Below are 18,663 nucleotides of genomic sequence, written 5' to 3'. Positions count from 1 at the left end.
CAGGCTGCAACCCACCAATTACGAGGTGGCTTTAGCCTCATCTGTAGTTGGAATGTCATTATGAAGCTTTGACCAATCCAAACACCATGCTGGGGTCTGCCGTAGTGTCGGCAAAACAAATACCTTCCGTCGTCGCACCCATCATATCCCAACACAGGATTTTCGTATCAAATGACGGTGCATCTGTCTCAGCGGCATCCGTATCGTCACCAGGGTCTCCTTCTTTAGAAGAAGATTTCTTACCTGATGTACGGGATGGTGGTTTCTGTGTGATTGCTACGATAGCACTCGTGCCCGCATACCGAGCTGGGTTCGTCCCTTCGGCACCCGGTTCTTCTCCGGCTCTATTTGCAAACACAATGATGATCTTCTTTCCGCGATTAGCATCATCGCTATCGAAGTTGGTTTCATGGCCCATCTTCTTCCTGATAAGCGGCATAAATCGCTGGATCCAGTAGTTGAACGTGTCCAAGTCCGGCTCATCAGCAAGCGAGTCGAGCTCGTCCCGCTCCAACAAGGTCAACCAAGCCATAGAAAGAATGACCAGCTCAGACTTCGTATCCAGGACCCGATTGGCAAACTCCCAGGCAGTAAAGGGAGCCTCGAATCGATATGGGTTGATGTCCATACAGATGCCGAAAGAGGTAGCTATCTGGGACTCCACCGAGCTTTGATTTGAGTTTCGGAAAGAGAGCTGATGGAAGCCTTGCTGCGGGTTGCCCTCTGCCGCCCACGTCTCATCCGTGTAGTATAGAAACGATTTACGGTAGTTTAGGACGATGTCACCAGTTTCGTCCACCACCAGCAGGGAGTTGTAGCAAGTCTCCGTGGGGTTAGTTGAATCAGCCTGTTGGGCACTATTTTCTGTGTAAATCTCCGGATAGCCCACACAGACTTTGCACTGTAAGCGTTTGGCCGTTTCTCGAGCCCACTGCGCTGAAGGACCTTGTCCAACGGGCTCAAGGAAGGGTCTTATAGCCTCCAACGAGGGAAAGTTGTATCCTGGTCGAATTAATGACCGTGCTGCGTAGAAAATTCCGGGGGCGAAAGGAATCCAAAAGGGTGTCGGTAGAGGTAAGAGCTCCAGGCTAAGACGCACTGAACAAGCCACCGAGTACAAACATCCCGAAGCTCATGCGTCGTGTGACACCCGTGGGGAGGACAGAGTAACACTTACCCGTCAAGGCCAACTCGGGCAAAATCAAAACATCCGGCTTCAGGAGATCAAGTCCAACCCCAATTCCAACGCCCCGCACTACCTTCCCGTCCTTGAGCAGTTCATTGGCTCTTTTGATGTTGCCATCGACATCGCCCAAACGAGGGGCAAACTGCAGCGTTGCTACTTTCATTCCTTGACACCGTTGATGGTACAAACGCAGAAATGAAGGACGATAGATTTGAGCTGGGCCACAGCTGCTTGTAACGCGCAAAGTAATACCGGTATTGCAGATGGCGAGCGGAGGCCGCATCAAATGCAGGAGACGGAAGCTGCGTTGGAAGGGTCCGACATGGATGGGTGCGAACACTTTGACTGCGAGGTACAAACGAGCGATGCACAGAACTTCCCACCCGTTTTGGCTTGGAAAGAGACGGGGTGATTAGAAATAAATGCTTCTACTTGGTCCCCTTGTTGTGGCCGAAGGGAGCCTGAAGTAGCGAAGTATAGACAACTGATTAAAAGTTCTTGATGAAGTGAGTGAAGCGAGAGACTTGACTGGACTGGAGAGGGGAGCTCCAGTGAAGATGTTTCCAGGTTCTGATTGGCGGAGAAGCAATGAGTTCACGTGATAGTCCCGTGGCCAGAACCCCAAAAAGACTGCCGGGCGACGTCGGGAAGGCAGGCGATCAAGCTTCATTTTAATTCCATCCCAGGCCAATATTTAATCTAATTCAGACTCGGACTGCCTTTGTCCTTGGCCATGAGGGTGTCCTTCATCGCTCGCCCTGTCCTTGGCCGTCTAAGAGAAAAAGAACATTGGACCGTGCTGTGAGGGGACCTGCCAATCATTCCATCTGATCCAAGGGTCGGCAGTACCTGATTTGCTGCACAACCTTTTTTTGGGTGGACGGATGAATGAATAGTAGTATGGATGGATGCAATACTACTCGGTAGTTACTCCGTACTAGGGAATATTTTTAACTTTAGAAAATCGAGGTAGTTCTGGTCCGGTTCCCGCGTTGGGTTGGAGCCTTACTTGGGCTATTGACTCGTTTATTGTTTCGAGTCGGGATCCGGTGGATAAAGGATGGGCCTCTGGGCGAACTCATTCCGCTACAATAATAAGAGCCATGGCCATCCTCTTTTTTCGGCCTAGCAGTTGAATCAATCTTTGAAACCGTCAACTATACTACTCACTCGTTTCAATCCCACTGCATTCATTCTTTTGTGGGTGGAGTCACCTCATCATCGAGATCATCATCCTCCCTAGTTAGTGAGAGAGCAAGTTGTGTATATAGGGAGTAGATACTAACTACCGACTATTTACTGACTGGGTACTTTCCTTTACTCCATTCCCATTCATTCACTATACCCCCGTTGGTTCCACCAGACAGTCGGAGAGGGCCATTCGAGGGTCCTTTTCCTTTTTAACTTAACATCATCTTGACCAGCATCATTTCCATCCTTTCATCCTTGAATGTCGTGCTCAGATCATCTTCTGTCCCTTGCCGCGCCCCTTTTCGATCCTCACCCGCCAATCAAAGCCGCCCGCTGCGATCGATTCTTATCCTTGGGCCATCGACATCATTTCCTAATCCTCCCACCACAACGTCTCTCCTCTCCTCGTCCACCACGGCCTCTCCGCCATCTAAGCGCGCCTCGCGGCCCCCTCGGTCGTTTTCCTCTTCGAAAACGTCCCCTCTCGCCTCACAAACGGACCCTTCAACATCATCGCCCCCGGTTAAAGAAGCATCCCCTTATCCCCCGCGAGGCCTCCGCGTTCGGTGCCATTCCTTCGAGGCACATCCCCCCACATCCTCCGATCAGTTCACCGCAGCGAGCTCCTCCCAAGCACGATTCTCATATCGACGAAAGAGTTCCTGGATACCTCCCACGATCTTGCGCCCGCCGTCAGTGCGACTTGCAAATCCTGTCAATTACGTTCCCCGCAACACTCCGGTCACGGTACCCCATCTGTCGCAGCTCTCCGACGAGAACCTCCCGCTCGACGCACACCGAGACGCCTACCCTTTGCTGACTATTCCCGAACGGCGTCGCAGTCGACCGATCCCATCCCCGAACAGTCTGGTGGTGGAGCGCAGTCAAGGGGAAACGGAGAGTGGACGCTCCAGCATCGCAGTGCCTCGCGGCCAGAGGCGCAGTGGCGCATTTGACGACCAGCTGGTGTTACGAGAAATGTCCGAGTCGGGAGTATCAAATGGTGCCCCGGAGGTAAAGAACCCTCGCGCTCCGGAACGGGCGCATCTGGGCCTCGATTTCGCGGTAGACGGACCTGGGCCGCTTCACGACGACCGGCCCCGCCACATCCAGTCGCAATCCTCGCTGCGATCACAGTCACACATTGCATCTGTACCATCCATTACCGGCGCTCAGAATGGCGGCGAGGCTGATGTGGCGGAGGAGTTGGCCTGGGGCCCTGCGCATCCGTGTTATCCTCACATCAACCCACATGTTCCGATTGGGTCTGAGGAGTACATGACCACCCGCATCATACGAATCCGGCGTGATTGGATGATCAAGGGAGACCTAGCTCCCACATTCTCCAACCTGTACCCCGAGATTCTGGACCCGCTATTACCCGAACAAGAGTTTCGAAAGGTGATCGCCACAGTGAATGATGAGCTCGTTAAGGCGTTCGATCCGTTCAGCCTTCGCAACTTCATCGACAGTGCGCTGAGCCTTCTGACGGGATGGATTTGGGAAGACATAGGCGCGCCAGGAATCAAGAGCCATCTCAAACGGGTGGAAGCGTGGCTGGAGAGGTGGAACAGAGAGGTCGGGGCCAAGGACGGAGTACATATCTGGAGTCTCCGCAGGACGGCGTACATGTCGCTGGACATCCAGATCCCGGATCCTAAGGTTGGCATCATCCGCAGTGAGGGAGTTCCATCGCTTCCAGGGACCCGGCCGAGCAGCGGCGTTTGATGGAATTCCCGCAAGATTTCTGTCAGATCGCCATCTGCGGACTTGATTCCCGTTTTACATTCTCTACGACTTCCTTTAATCATCTACGCCTTTTTAATATGTCTCGTTGGGAAGGGGGACTGCATTCGAACTCCGATCTCCGAGATTTTATTCTCTCTTTTTTTCTTGTGATTTCTTTTGATACTGGACTCGCCGTCATGATATCCATGCCCTAACCTCGATACCCGCCATGTGGGCGTCAGTCCATGTTATCGCAATGTGAACCAGCGCTACTAGGTTTTGCTGAATTCGAAAGTACGGAGTGGCATGTTGCATTCTGTCGCTCCATGCCGACTCATGACAGCACATCCGGCCAGCACATGAGATGAGCATAGCACAACCTCTCAACCCTCAGTGTGTTACGGTCTGTATGTATTTAGGTGCCTATATGAGCTGTGTATATATACATCTAGTATGCTCGACCGTCAAAGTCCCGGAAAAAGCTTAACATCGAGCAGTAGTCGGGAATAACGCGAGCATACATAATACCTATTTCAAATTGCCACGGTTGATCTCGAAATCAACGCCCTCCTTCGTCAAGTTTAATTCTGCACATACATGAACGTAGTATTTAGTAGGCGCCTCCGCACACAGTGTACTAAGCGTCCTCTTTTCGTGTTCGATTCGACATCGACCCTCCGACTTTACATCGGTTGCCTTTAGCCCTCTAGACGCATCAGACCATATAATACCAGTCGGTAGCCTATACGATAAAAGAACACCATCTTCTCAACATACTACTTGAGCCATGGCACCATCGGGGATTTGTCAATCTTTTAAAAGAGGTTATATGCCCTACTTCGACGCAGCCGTGAGAAGAAGCCGAAAGAACTATCCAGTTATTGTGTTTTTGTTAAGTTATATACCTCTTACTGCCTCACCTCACTTGCACCCGAAAACAAAAAATACTAACCAGAAGCTAAATGACGGGTTCCTTTCAATATGCGAATACAACGATTCCATGGACGAGAGTTATACTATCTAGACTTGAGCTGTCGATGCTCATCCTTGACAGCTCCGGCAACCATAGCGTATGTGAGTGTTGTGTCGCCATGACTTATATTTAGGCATTAGAACATCGAATTATTGATCGCCAAGTATTCACCAAATACACAGAAAAATTGGATAAAGTAAACTATATACTGGCTGGCCACTCGAAGTGCGCATCGAAAAGAGCTGTAGTAATGCGAGTAGTAGGTAGTGTCGGCGGGCAAACCGCATCCATCGCCTTCGCCGGTCGAGACCGACTTCACCTTCTTCTCTCTCCGCGGCCCCCTCATCCCTCTCCGTTCCCCCCTTTCCTTTCTTCTTCTACTTACTTCTCCTTCAACCCCCCTCCCGCCCCTCATCCTCCGCAGCGCCCCTTCACCATGCTCTCCGGTATCCTCATTTTCAACCAAAAGGGCGAGAACCTGATTTTCCGCGCTTTCCGCAGCGACTGCCGCCCGCGCCTCGCCGACATCTTCCGCATCCAAGTCATCTCCAACCCTCAAGTCCGCTCGCCCATCCTAACCCTAGGCTCCACGACCTTCAGTCATGTTAAACACGAAAACATCTACCTGGTCGCCGTGACCAAGAGCAATGCCAATGCCGCGCTGGTCTTCGAGTTTCTATATCGATTGGTCATGCTGGGAAAGAGCTATTTTGGGAAGCTCGATGAGGAGGCCGTGAAGAACAACTTTGTCCTGATCTACGAATTGCTCGACGGTGCGCCTCACCTGTACTTTCAAGAATACTACCAAATCGAAAGATCACTAAACCGCAGTTTTTTCTTTCATAGAAATCCTCGATTTCGGATACCCCCAAAACACCGAGACCGACACCCTGAAAATGTACATCACCACCGAAGGCGTAAAATCCGCCATTGCCAACTCTGCGACCGACTCCAGCCGTATCACCATGCAAGCCACTGGCGCTCTCTCCTGGCGCCGTTCCGACGTCAAATATCGCAAGAACGAGGCCTTTGTCGACGTGATCGAAGACGTCAACCTCCTCATGTCCGCCACAGGCACTGTCCTTCGCGCCGATGTCAACGGCCAAATTGTCATGCGAGCTTACCTCTCCGGCACTCCAGAGTGCAAATTCGGCCTCAATGACCGCTTGCTCCTCGATACTGATGCTGCTGGCTCCTCCACCCCCGGCAATCGCGACGGTACCATGAAGGCTACCCGCGCGGCCGCGGGCTCCGTCACACTCGAAGACTGCCAGTTCCACCAGTGCGTCAAGCTGGGCCGCTTCGACGCCGATCGTATTATCTCCTTTGTGCCTCCCGATGGCGAGTTTGAGCTCATGCGCTACCGCGCTACCGAAAACGTCAACCTGCCCTTCAAGGTTCATCCGATCGTGCGTGAAGTCGGCACCACCAAGGTGGAATACAGCGTTGCTATCAAAGCCAACTACAGCTCGAAACTCTTCGCGACGAACGTGGTGATTCGCATTCCAACACCGCTGAACACGGCCAAGACGACCGAACGGACCAGCCAGGGTCGGGCCAAGTACGAGCCGGAACATAATAACATTGTGTGGAAGATCGCGCGGTTTTCCGGTGGAAGCGAATACGTCCTGACAGCAGAAGCGACGTTGACGAGCATGACGCACCAGAAGGCTTGGAGTCGGCCACCGCTCAGTCTGTCGTTCAGTCTTCTCATGTTCACCAGCAGTGGATTACTGGTGCGGTACCTGAAGGTATTCGAGAAGAGCAACTACAGCAGTGTGAAGTGGGTGCGGTACATGACTCGCGCGGGCAGTTATGAAATTCGGTATGTTTGATGTGAACCCCTTGCGCAGATAAATGTGGGGTGGTGATTAGTGTGCTAACTCCAAGCGAAACAGATTCTAGTATGATATATTAGTGCAGACAGGGTGGCCGACGGTCCTATCCCCCCTATCTATATCACAATAACTTCCATTCTAATTTCCCGACCTTTGAGCTTGGTGTCTGGCGTTGACTGATCGATTGCATGTTTTCATGTTGGGTGTGTACTGTTGTACTCATACTTCCTAGGTTCTGTTCTCTTGTTTGCACATAAGGGCTGATTGATGCATGGCATAATGGCATTACTGGGTTTGGTCATGGACATAGTACTTAGAAGGCATTGGTAGTTCGTTTCTTATTTTTGCAACTTAGCCGGAGTATTTATTGCCCTTCTTTTTATTGGTGCTCACTGCTTGCTTATATATCTGTCCAAATTCATGCCTCGTCTTGAACTCATACTAGTAATAGTCATAGTAGTACTCCGTATAGGTAATTTTGTTTTCTTTCTTTTTTTTTTTTTCCCCTTCGCTTGTCTTCATTCATACAACCCCTCAATAGAATATTAAAGACAGCGTTACACTCGCAAACGATTGGAGCGGTGTTTATTACCTAGTTATCGCTGTTACCTTAGTAATAATAAATGAATGACGAAAGGCTCGGCTCGACCATCACTTTATCAAAGCCCTTCCACTCTAGTACTAAAGCGCGGAAGTGAAGCATGCTCGAAGACATGCATATACTACCTACCCTACCTACCTAAATACCATAGAAGGCGAGAGTGTAAAGGTTTCGCACATATTTTGGAAAGCGTGCGATGACGTACGTGCGGAGCAGGAACACATTTGGTTATAGGATGAACCCATCGACAAGTAGTAGTTTGATAGATAGTAGTTTGATAGATAGATAGTACAGTAGGATAAAGTACATACACAACCAGTGTGTGTCGGTCATAGATAGTCAGTCATATGATACATGAAAAAGAAGAGAAAGAAAAGAAAAAAAAAGAAACCCGAAGTATAGTCATCCATATCCCATCTATCCGTTCATCCATTGAATCTGATCAATGTGGATAGATGGATGGGACAAACATAATGTAAGTAACCCCGGAAATGTAGAAACAAAAACACACAGCACCGTGAAATAAAGGTAAGGTAAATGGTAGTAGTAACACAATCTGAAATCCCCGAAAGTAAACACCTGACGAAAAGAAGAAGAAAAGAAATAAAACAAATCCATCCATATCCCGTATCGTACATAAGCCCGTGAGTTGTGTGAAAAGTAGAACAGGAGAGCCGAATAAGTCAAAGTCATAATACAGGAGGTAGCGTAGCGATGCTATCAGGGTATTGGCGGTTAAAAAGGCGCAAGTTCAAAAGCGAGTAGAGTCGGTATCGTAAGCGAAAGTAACGAACGAAAGTTTGATCAGTAGACGGACATGAAGAAATAAACGAAAAGAGGCCATTTTAGGTCCCCAGCGGGTCTGGTTTAGCTCCTCGTCGCAAGCCTATCTCCCCTTGGCCTAGGAGAGTTTGCCATCTGCGTCTGATGGATTCGTGGTTTCTGCCCAGTTCTCTGGCGCAGTCGTCCAAGATTTGTTCGGAGAATTGATATCTTTCGAGGACCAAGTTCACTAGCCGTCGATCGTCCTCTGCGACCCAGGAAGGTGACGCATCGATCGGAAGTATTTCGTGTGACGCGGACTTTATGCTTTCATCGTTTGTCTCGATGGACGGCAGTGGCGCGTCGGGATTGTATAGTGAGGTTTCCAGAGGGTTTATTTCACTTGCGCTCAGATCTTCTTGCGGTCGATGCGCCGGCGACAGAGGCGACTGTGTGATCGGGGGTGAATAAAGTGAATAGAAGTCTTCCTGTGTAAGACCTAGTGGTAGGTCATTGGGGATTTGTCTGCGACGTTTGGGCGTGGAGAAACGGTCGCGCGATTTGGCATTTTTGGAGGGTTCGCGATCCTCAACTTCCGAGTCGAGGTCAATTTCATAGGCAGATCGGTGGCGCTTGTTCGCACGACGCGTAAGTCTGGAGGGAGAGCAGGGTGATGGGGAGGAGCGCGTGAGGTTGTTCAAGTCTTTCTGGGCCACTCGCTTCTGCGACCGGGAGGGAGGAGGGGATCGTAGCTGGAGGGGACTTAAGAGACGTGGAGGAGTCTTGCGACGGGGGATCGAAGCAGGAGAGATATTGAGAAGGGATTGGAGGGCGCGACTGGTTCCCAGTAGGCCATTGCCTGATGGGAACAGATCATCTTCGGTGGGGGGTGGAGTGTTGAATAGTAGGTTGGGCGCGAGATGCGACTGGGTCGACTGTTGTGGCATGTCGCTAGGAAGCGCAGATGGGAGTAACATCTTGCGCGACGGAGATGGGTATTCCCCAGGGATGAGTGACATATGAAACGACAAAGGAGTGAAGATGAGTTAAATAGTTGGCGAAGTGGTGGTGGTGGGGTGAGGCAGTCGATGCCGGGAGTGTTTGTGCGCGGATCAAGAGGAACCCGCGAAGAATGTAGGTTTGCGCCGGAAGAGGTTTGGAGGAGAAGAACAAGAGATCGGGGGACAGAAAGAGAGTGAATGAAATGCCAACAGCAAGCGCTTTGATTTGGAGTAAGTCCGGGGAAATGCGACGAGGGAATGACAGCGAAGAGGACTGGGGAGAGTGGGAGGCGAGGGGAGGATATCAAGCGGCGCAAATCCGAGGAAGATGATGATGGGATGATGTCGGAGAAAGGAAATGGGTGGGAAAATGGGCGAAAAAGGAGAGATCCGATGCCAGCGGGCTTTTCTGGCGTTTTTGTTCGGTTCCGCAAACGGGGGGAGACCCAGCTTCTGGCCCAATGACCGGCAAACAATGGCTCTTGGAAAGTCTAAATCCGGGCTGCAGAATTCCCAAACACACACTAAACAAAGCCACTCTTGTGTCGATGGACGGTGAAGGAGGAGGGTAGAAGTAAGAAGAAGTTGAATGCGGTGGCAGGTATAGGAATGATTGACCGGCCTTCAGCTGGAATTGAATGTGATATCACAAACTCAATGGATGACATCGAACGTGTACAAAGAATGACCAGTAACACTTTGGTCGGTCGCCCTCATGCCTGCCTTTCTGTTGCCTCCTGGACTCAACTCAGGTTTGTTTCTTTTCTCTTTTCTCTTTTATTCTTTGTTTCTCATGTCTCTGCTTTCTTCCTCCTTCTCATTCCTGCCCTGAGAACAGGGGAAAGGCCTATTTTTGAAGGTCAAACACTGCCTTCATCCCTCTATATCTCCTCTCTCTTAATGCCCCTCCGGAGGGTGGAGTGAGACAAGGAGTGCAGGAGCCACTTCGGAGGGGATGCGCGCTGCAAGGCGTCTCCTCGCAGGGTTACCCATTGCGGCATTTCCCCATCGCCATGTCCACTTGATGTCAAATGCATCGACACCAGCTGGTGAGGAGCAGAGAGGAGCTATCACCCGTCTGGACTGGGATGGGCCGGACCGGTGTGGGACAGGAGGCTGTTGCATTGCAGCTTGCATTGCGTGTTACGGAGTATACGCCTGGATGAAGTTGATCTATACCTATCTACGAAGCCATGATGCGCCATGCAGCTTGGTATAATTGGGGTAGATAGATAGTTGATGCTGGGCTGATACTGATCGATCATGAATCTTATCCCTCTTACAGCGGATACGTCCATATAGTTTTTGGTTGGGATGGCAACCCTCGATAACCTGGATACTTAGGGGAAAATGATTCAGTCCCTCAGTTACTCCCTATCACCACGAGATGTCTACATATGAAGTGCTTTTTCCCTCCGTAGATTTGATTAAAGCCCTAAGAAGTTCTGCTTTTTCCTCGAATAAAAAGAAAGAAATCAATACATGAACATCTTTTTTGGGGCCACTTCCCAGACAGGTAAAATTGAAACGCCATCGCGTCGCGCGTCGCGTCGCGTGAGTAGCGCGTCCGGCGGAAGCGCGTTCGCCAATCAACAGTGGCGAGCAACGCAGGTGACCAATCGGCTGGACTCATCGAATGTCTACATGACTTCAGTTCCAAATGACCGCGGTCATCAACATCACAGTCATCGTACTCATTGGATTTATCGAATTTTCTCTAGCCGGGGCTTCCGATGAACCGCAACGATCGATGATTCTGGCCGTTGTTGTCTTGAACACAGGCAAGCATCCCTCCAATAACCAGTTGTGTCTCGCTGGCAAAGCAAGTGATCGCCCATCGTCCACTGTTTCCTCCTATCGCTCCGGCTTATCGGGGGCCCCCTCCTCCTGCCCTCCTTGCATCTTTCCCGGACACTCACGGATCTTCCCTTTCTCAAGTCCACATTCTTGCTCAGGGCAAGGTTTTGATCTCCTTCACACAGGATCGTGACTCCAGGTGGCTATGCACTGTTATTTTGGCTCGTGTCTCAAAGACCGTGCCTGCGACTACTAATAGCTCCCCAGCCGCCTCGGGATATTATGCGTCAGATGACTGCACGTTGATGTTGCCCATCGTTTCTTTCTGCCTACCCTCCTTTGTTTGTCCTTGCTTCATCAGTGCAACCTGGAGTTGCACTCGGAGAAATTGCCCACGGTCTGCTGCATCGCATTATCTCGCAGCTGAAGATATCTCCGGACGGGTATATTCTACGACTGCCCCAATGGATTTGCCACAAACACCCCCATTCAGACTGACATAGCATGGACCACTAAAAACAGATACGTTCTTCAACTGGTATCACCTACACTGGACCCAGAACCAGACAAATATACCAAAGAGCCCCAACCTGCCTCTACAAAGCCAGAGCCTGAGACCAAACCAAAGAACCCAGACAAGGGTTGACGATCTCAGTACCACGATTAGCAACCCTCTCAGAAGATCCCCTAGAATAGCACCATAAGCGCAAACCATCAGCACGAGAGAAACTCAGCTCAAACCTATTGCCCTGTTTCTCTAACTCTACCCACCTTTCCGTTCATCCCTACTCTCCCCCAGCCTCTGCGCAGCATCCACCATCCACGCAAGGGACACCACACCCTATCGGACAATTTTCCCCGCCGGTTCCCGGGAGAATCTAATCTACTAACCACCTATGCGGATCACAGCACATGCAGGTGCAGGGCGATGACACCTGCACGGGTTTCTTGCTCCACCTAGGAGGTTTTTCATCAGCTACCCCTTGATGCACTGTTATTGGTTACGTCCCTCCGCAGCACCAGTAGCCCGAACACACGACGTCAACGTGCGTCTCATAGGAAGTATATCAAGCGTCTACTATAGAACTTTACGGTGAAAGGAGTCTTTAGTATTACTACTTCTAGTAATAACCGACTACATTACTCGGTACAGCCTTAAGACATAGATCGTCGGCCCCACACACATAGATACAGTTTGGGGTACCTTGATCCAACCTATAGACTATACCATTAGTAGTAATCACAGTGTCGACCTAGTTTCACCCATCCCATCCCATATAACACCCCTACGCAGTAGTGGTCCTGGATTCTATAATAAAGGCAACCTTATATTTACAGTCTGGGTCCATCCCAGATCTGTAATACTTCCAACTCAGCCTCGATCCTACCTGTTTACTCATAGCTTTCACCCGAACCAGACAGTTACTAAATATATTACCACACAACATACTTTTATTACACGAAGACTTACGTATCCCCAATACCTCAGAAATACCTCCCTTCCCTCCCTCCCTCCCACACTTCTACCCTCTCCCTTCAAGCCTTCAGACCAGACAAAGGGACATCCCATCACATCACAACATCCCACCCCTTGATAATATCTTCCAACTATTATCAGCAATGAATACACTTTCCAAAAGCCTCTGTTCTTCCCATTTGAATTCAAGGACCCCGTGGTCTAGTAAGTTGAAGTCAGGATTGAGTTACTATATTGGTAGTAGTAGCGTAGCTGATTAACGGGGATGAGTGAGTTTCTGGTAATTGCACAATCATTGGGGCTTATTAATTTGTTATACAAGGAGTTGAGACATGGCTGTGTAAGATGGATGGTGCCTTTTGGTGGCGTTCGGGATGCACCTTTGTTCGTTGTCTGGCCTGGTTGCTCAATATTGCGATACGTGTCTGTTCGATTACTTTTTACTCTGTCTTCGAGGTCTTTCGTACTGCAAAACTCAGTGTTTTGCCATTTAAAAGCTATTAGGAAACTATCTATGCTATAGCTAGCGTGTTAAGATTAGCCTATCTTTCTGGCATATCCCCCTTCCATGTCTCGCGAATTCACCGTTCACTGTTTAACCCTCAGACTGTGAGTGGAGGTAAGTTGAGATCCGACAAAGTGGGAGAAGCAATCTCGTGACTGGAGAGACCTTCGAGTGATGAGCTGGGGCTCCTTGTCTTGTTTGATGTTGGGCCATGTGCTCCGAACACTATACTTGAAAGCGGCTTCTTTTGGTTATTTTCAATCCCATCAAGGTCGGAATCATTACTCGCTGCTTCCCGAGCAAGCGTTTGGTCATTGAAGCAATTCAAGCTGGTGATGTCCACAATTATCGGCGCTTGGGGAGAGCATGGAGTCCAATCTCTGATTGATCGACAGTAAAGCTCTCGAAATTCGGCCGAATGAATTGGATTGCTGAACCACGCATGTTGCAACCCTTGGTTGGCAGTCATGCGTTCTTCTGCAACAATTTTGAGGAGGCGTTGAATGAAATCCTTTGCTCGAGGATGCGCAAACTGTCTGGTAAGACTCGCTTCCAACTTCTCATACCCACCAATTTTAGCCAAGTCAATCGCGTACGTGGCCATTGAGCCATCACACGAAGTACTACCTGTGAGTAAGACTGCTGTTACGCAACCTAGCGACCACATGTCTGCAGCTTTCGTATAACCCTCTTGACTAGGATTTATGACTTCTCTGTTCTGGAGTTAGCGCCGTACAACTGCAACGATCAGAGCACTAACGGAGCACTATATTCGAATGTGCCAACCATTGTCGACATTCGTCCAGGGTTCCGGGTGGCGCACCCAAAGTCAGAAAGCACAACCCTGCATCCGTCCTCCAAGGATGTCATGAGTATATTGTCTGGTTTCAGGTCCCGATGAACAATATCCTGACCATGCAAGTAATCCAAAGCCATCAGCAGCTGCCTGATTATGACTGCAGCCTCCATGTTGGTCAGCATTCCCCCTTTGTACTGGATATAAGAGAACAGATCTCCACCAGGTACCAGCTCCTGAAAGAGATAGCTACGTTTCTTTAGCTATGACCCATCTGCAAGTCCGTGGACACACTTACATATGGAAATTAGTTTGTATCACTTTTTCGAGGCTGATAATGTTGGGCTACTGTGGTGTCAGGGCAATGGCGAACAACGAGATTCAATGCGCCAACTTACATGGCATAGATCTTTCAGTATTAGGGCCTCGCGGCCGAAAACTTCCAATCTTTTCTTAAGCTTTGCTTCACGGTCAGGCTTTCGTAGCTTCTTCCCGTACTTCACACTGAAGAGTTTGGCTTTTCGCAAGACAGTTGTATCGCCATTGTCGTCATCATTATCACCTGTCCATGATCCCCTAAATATCTTTTCTCTCAGAGGTCGAAGGTTTATAACCTTGCAAGCAAGCTGCTGACCACTAATCGAGTTGTAGGCCATATACACCTGTCCGTAAGCACCAGAACCCAGTTTACGTGGTGTGACGCAGTACATGTTGTCGAAAATCCGCGAAAATCAGCAAGAATTTCAATCTCAATATAGAATAGAATAGCATTGCTTACTTTAATCTCTTTTGTCATGATGACACCTAGGCGTTCTTGCATATGCATCGGATAACTGAACTTGAGAAATATACTCCTCGGCAGCTGGAGTATATCGCCATCACTGAGGAGAAACCCACCCTTGCCTGCCATGGGGTAGATATTCCACAAGGCCCCATTTACCGAGATATTCTCAGCGTAAACCAATGGCAAGATAGTTCCAGGGTTCTCATGGTCGAACAGGACGGTGTAGATGCGGAGGTGTTGACGAGAAATAAACGTAGCATCCACGACGAGATGGCTTTATTTCGGTTAACCTCCACATGCGAGATGGGACAAGAAGCGTACCATCTATCCGAGTCTCTACCGACATATACCGTCTGATGGCTCCGGATGATCAGCTGCTCACCTGCTTGGCCGGTCTCTGGATACCATCTAGATAGTACCCCTACCGCATCGGGAGCCTGAGACCAGGACATGGTGGGCGCTGGGGTGATCGAGAAATTGTAGGAATAACGATAATTTAGGATGCTTGCTAGGTGGGATATAGATAAAAATCAATTGAGAGAATTGATGAGTCAAGGAATAGGATAATTAAAAGTTAGTATAGAGTTGTTCACGCTGGAACTTCCAGCGCCAGCAGGTCACGGGTCAGGGGTCAGGTTCCTGCCTTCCTATCTGGTAAGCTCTAAGGCAGCAACAATCATACACTGCTTTATCACTGCTATCTAGTACACTACTGATGATTTAGGCTCGCCGTTGAACTGCTAGTTGCCAGCATCTATAGGTTCAGAAAGCTAGATCCGAGGTATAGCCAGCCGGAGCACAACCGAAAATGGACTGCTGGCTGCCGTGGCCTTTCATTTCTATCCATCAAAAGACATCAATACGCTCCGTACAATGCAATGCTACAGGCCATGACTTCATCATACATCTGGGGGAAAGCAAAGAGTGGAAGAGTTGAGTGGTTAACCCCATCATTGCCCTTGCATTCTTCGCATGCGTTCTTCAGCTGCTCTAGCGCGGCGCTCTCGTTCCAACCGCATTCTCATTTCCGGCGTCATACCTCGCATCTCCTCTTCTCTCTTCTCAGAAGCCGTCTTCTCAACAGAGCCCAGCGTTCGACCAGCTGGTTTCTTGGAGGCGCGATGTGCCGCACTAGCCGCTTCCTCCTTTTTCAAACGATCCATTTCAGCCTTGCGTCGACTAGTCTCTTCTTCTTCTGCAGTCTTTCGCTCCCTTTCAGAGCGGTTGTTGGCCTCGTCTCGAGAGATCGGTGACGGCACTTTGGTAGCCTCCCAATTCCACTTTGACTCGCCTAGCTCATGACGCGCAACGCGGAAGGCGTCCCGCGTCGCACGATCCCCAGCAAGCTCGAATGGCGTTCTTCCTTCGCCATTTGTTGCGGTTGGATCTGCTGTAGTTTTGGTCAAAAGGGCAAGGACCATGGATGGTGAGTTCAGGTTGGCAGCGAAGTGGAGGGGGGTAGGACAGCGGAAGTTCTGCTGAGAGTCGGAAGGCCGAAAGATGAAGGATGTAGGGATTGAGTTCTTGGATAGATAGGTCATCAAGGCTGGGATTTTAGAACGACGGATAAGAGCCTGTATTTGGGTTGTGTGAAGCATAGCCTCTTCATCTTCTTTGGAAACCTTGGGCTTCTGCTGTTGAGGCCGTGGTGTTGATGGCTTCGACACTTCGTCCCGTTGCTTGGCCTCTGCAGCCGCCAATGCGGCTTCGTCGACTTGGCTTACTTTCACACGGGTGAGCTCCTTCAAGCAACGCATCAGCTCGCTTTGGGTTGCTCGACGGGTGCTGAACGGGAAGCCTCTCAATCTCGGGTCGTTTTGCCTGAGAACCTGGCCCTCGTACTGGCTGAAAAGGATTCGACGATTCGTACTGCCCGTGGCACGAACAAACAATAATTCGGCCTCGTCAATCATCTGTTTCCAATCGGCCAATAAATCTCTGATCTCCTTCTCTAATGCAGCTTCGTTGTATCTTCTGAGACTGGAACCTGCCGAATGTGCGGCTCCCTTGGCAGCATCATTAGCAGATTGTGAGCCACCTTGCTTTCGTCTGGTCGTGTAACGATGGAACGTCTTGTGCGCAATGACTCGAGCTTGTCTATCCTCAATACCACCCTGCCTCCGGTGGATCTCGGGAGCCAGCGAGACCAGCATAGCAGCGAAGTGACCGCCCCCAATCATGCACATGAAAACATGAGGGCTGGGTGATGACGGCGCCTCTGGAGCATTTCCGTTGGCTCTCGGTTGCATGATAGGCGGGAGTTGCTTTCTTTTTATGGTTTCAACGAGGTGTCTGGGCTCATCCTGTTCAGCATTTGAGAACAAGGCCCGGTAGACACCTAAGGACATGTTGGAAGGCAGTCGTGTGCTAGAGAGCCAGAAAAGAGGTGGCCTGCCGGAAGTTATCTTCTTCGATGGTGCTTCATCCTCATCGGTCACCTGGGAGAGTTTGGCCTGTTTCTTCAGCAATGCTGAAAGTTGATCATTCTCTTCCTCATCCTCTGCTTCTGACGACTCGGACCCAGATATAGACTCGTCGAGTTCCCCTATAGCCTTTGCGAATTGAGACTCGTCCAACGTCGGACCACCCCTAAGCTGCGCCTTCAGGTTGTATCTATGATGATCCGAGCGAACATGACTCCGTTGTTCTTGGACGTTCAGATACGAGACCCTGCAGAGAGTACAACTTGTCGTCGAGGCCACCGCGTGATCCAACACTACTTCATCCGTCTTGTCTGAAACAGCTTCAGGGGTGTCCGCCCGTAATATCGATTGGTTTTCATGCTTTGTGGTCAGCGTCGAGAGAAGTTCCTGTGGAAGATTGTACACTTTGGATGTAATAATGTGTCAGCAAGCCATCTATCATTATGGAATTAATAAATAAAAGGCACAATTCAGGGACGAGCGAAATCCATTTCTTACCATATAGAGGCCTTTTAATGAGTTCCTCAAGAGGTGTATCTGCAGCCATGTTGACGCCCCAGAAAACGCACGCCTGTTATTGAAGTTTTGAGCGATCTGGGATTTGAATGTTGCGCGCCAAAAGAATGACGCTGCAGGAACCCCTCTTGCAAGCCTACTCACCGCCTTCCGCCTTGGAGGTGGGGCGCGAGCCTCAACCCAAATGCTTCTGGAAGGCAGCCGTTCCATTGTTCCGTCCCAGACTGGCCATCTACTATTGTGAAATACTAAGTATCTGCTGCATCACCGGCTCGAGGAGAATGAAATTCAATGGAAGCGGTGAGACAGTCTAGGACTACTGGTTGTGAACATGCGGTAAGTTGGAAATTGCATAGCCCGCCGTACGAAGTAGCCCCAGAAACATTGATATCACTATTTTCTGTACGTCGTCAGGCGAGCATGCTTCCAATACTCTGTCCACATATTCTATGCTCCTATTACAATATTTTCCTTGGTATCCGAGACATGCAACTGCTTATCCCGATGAAGCTTGCTTGACGATGACAGAGGTTGCGATCAACACACGGGCTACTGTGGATATCTGATAGATAGCACTCTTTCCAAGTGGAGTAGGGCTGATAGGCTACCCAGTAACTAGTAATGGTGTTGTCCAATGGCATTCATCTAACTGCCTCAAGCGATAGAAAAGGCGATGAGCAGACGGTCGATCGCAGTCTGGTGTCCGATGAGGATACCGTGAGGGCGGGCAGAGATTCTGGAAGTTTACTCCGAACAGGCGGTATCTCCGGGTGGGGTAGTCGGTGCTAATTTGGGCTTAAACGCCGACCCCGAGACCTCCAAAACATCCAATCAGGCTGAGCACATTCCGGCGGGTAAGCACGACATCGGTTAGCGTCATCTAAAGGCGAGTCACCGCTCTGAAAGTAAATTACTTACTCTATTACTAGGCGTCCTGGTCCTATTTGTAGGAATTAGTAAGACAACCAGAAACACTGTCAGATTGAAGCAGCGTGGCTACAGGTCGCGTGACCCTACGGGAAGGGTCGCGTGATCCTTACCCTTTACACGTGATCAAAACAAGCATTAGTCATCAATAACAAGTC

The 18,663-nt window shown here is 49.8% G+C and overlaps 7 protein-coding genes across 7 annotated transcripts; 3 read left to right on the top strand and 4 right to left on the bottom strand.

Annotated features, from left to right (window-relative positions):
* Positions 1–58: 58 nt before the first annotated feature.
* On the bottom strand, positions 59–1,349 carry BO87DRAFT_390660 (putative protein N-terminal asparagine amidohydrolase; the record flags this gene model as incomplete). The annotated part of the gene is made up of 2 exons (XM_025624942.1): positions 59–1,098; positions 1,178–1,349. 2 exons carry the CDS (start codon positions 1,347–1,349, stop codon positions 59–61), a joined length of 1,212 nt encoding a protein of 403 aa, XP_025475261.1.
* A 2,006-nt stretch (positions 1,350–3,355) lies between these two features.
* Positions 3,356–4,105, top strand: BO87DRAFT_400944 (ERF4 family protein; the record flags this gene model as incomplete). The annotated part of the gene is made up of 1 exon (XM_025625564.1): positions 3,356–4,105. One exon carries the CDS (start codon positions 3,356–3,358, stop codon positions 4,103–4,105), a length of 750 nt encoding a protein of 249 aa, XP_025475260.1.
* Positions 4,106–5,387: 1,282 nt separating this feature from the next.
* Positions 5,388–7,329, top strand: BO87DRAFT_343825 (AP-2 complex subunit mu). The gene is made up of 3 exons (XM_025620799.1): positions 5,388–5,851; positions 5,925–6,903; positions 6,977–7,329. The coding sequence occupies exons 1-3, from the start codon at positions 5,515–5,517 to the stop codon at positions 6,981–6,983; spliced, it is 1,323 nt and encodes a 440-aa protein (XP_025475259.1). The 5' UTR covers positions 5,388–5,514; the 3' UTR covers positions 6,984–7,329.
* A 1,033-nt stretch (positions 7,330–8,362) lies between these two features.
* On the bottom strand, positions 8,363–9,256 carry BO87DRAFT_318757 (uncharacterized protein; the record flags this gene model as incomplete). Its single annotated transcript, XM_025619815.1, has 1 exon — positions 8,363–9,256. The coding sequence occupies one exon, from the start codon at positions 9,254–9,256 to the stop codon at positions 8,363–8,365; it is 894 nt and encodes a 297-aa protein (XP_025475258.1).
* Positions 9,257–10,780: 1,524 nt separating this feature from the next.
* On the top strand, positions 10,781–11,405 carry BO87DRAFT_171825 (uncharacterized protein). Its single transcript, XM_025618346.1, has one exon. The coding sequence runs from the start codon at positions 10,941–10,943 to the stop codon at positions 11,268–11,270; it is 330 nt and encodes a 109-aa protein (XP_025475257.1). The 5' UTR covers positions 10,781–10,940; the 3' UTR covers positions 11,271–11,405.
* Positions 11,406–13,156: 1,751 nt separating this feature from the next.
* Positions 13,157–15,091, bottom strand: BO87DRAFT_446995 (serine/threonine protein kinase; the record flags this gene model as incomplete). The annotated part of the gene is made up of 7 exons (XM_025628254.1): positions 13,157–13,275; positions 13,345–13,772; positions 13,820–14,104; positions 14,154–14,200; positions 14,254–14,517; positions 14,634–14,913; positions 14,961–15,091. The coding sequence occupies 7 exons, from the start codon at positions 15,089–15,091 to the stop codon at positions 13,157–13,159; spliced, it is 1,554 nt and encodes a 517-aa protein (XP_025475256.1).
* A 285-nt stretch (positions 15,092–15,376) lies between these two features.
* BO87DRAFT_380237 (putative C2H2 finger and ankyrin domain protein) lies at positions 15,377–17,657 on the bottom strand. Its single transcript, XM_025624256.1, has 2 exons — positions 17,561–17,657; positions 15,377–17,466 (listed from the first exon to the last, which is right to left on the bottom strand). Exons 1-2 carry the CDS (start codon positions 17,607–17,609, stop codon positions 15,590–15,592), a joined length of 1,926 nt encoding a protein of 641 aa, XP_025475255.1. The 5' UTR covers positions 17,610–17,657; the 3' UTR covers positions 15,377–15,589.
* Positions 17,658–18,663: the final 1,006 nt, after the last annotated feature.

The sequence above is a fragment of the Aspergillus neoniger genome (genome assembly GCF_003184625.1).
Source record: "Aspergillus neoniger CBS 115656 unplaced genomic scaffold BO87scaffold_43, whole genome shotgun sequence".
NCBI lineage: Eukaryota > Fungi > Ascomycota > Eurotiomycetes > Eurotiales > Aspergillaceae > Aspergillus > Aspergillus neoniger.
This window is presented reverse-complemented; position numbering and strand designations above follow the sequence as displayed.

What these genes read in the sequence shown, in the direction of transcription:
- BO87DRAFT_343825 (XM_025620799.1), top strand. Translation starts at nt 5,515, where the DNA reads ATGCTCTCCGGTATCCTCATTTTCAACCAAAAGGGCGAGAACCTGATT. An exon ending in GATCTACGAATTGCTCGACG is followed by an intron (nt 5,852 to 5,924) that starts GTGCGCCTCACC and finishes TTTCTTTCATAG; the next exon opens with AAATCCTCGATTTCGGATAC.
- BO87DRAFT_171825 (XM_025618346.1), top strand. Translation starts at nt 10,941, where the DNA reads ATGACCGCGGTCATCAACATCACAGTCATCGTACTCATTGGATTTATC.
- BO87DRAFT_380237 (XM_025624256.1), bottom strand. Translation starts at nt 17,609, where the DNA reads ATGGCTGCAGATACACCTCTTGAGGAACTCATTAAAAGGCCTCTATAT. An exon ending in CATTAAAAGGCCTCTATATG is followed by an intron (nt 17,467 to 17,560) that starts GTAAGAAATGGA and finishes TTACATCCAAAG; the next exon opens with TGTACAATCTTCCACAGGAA.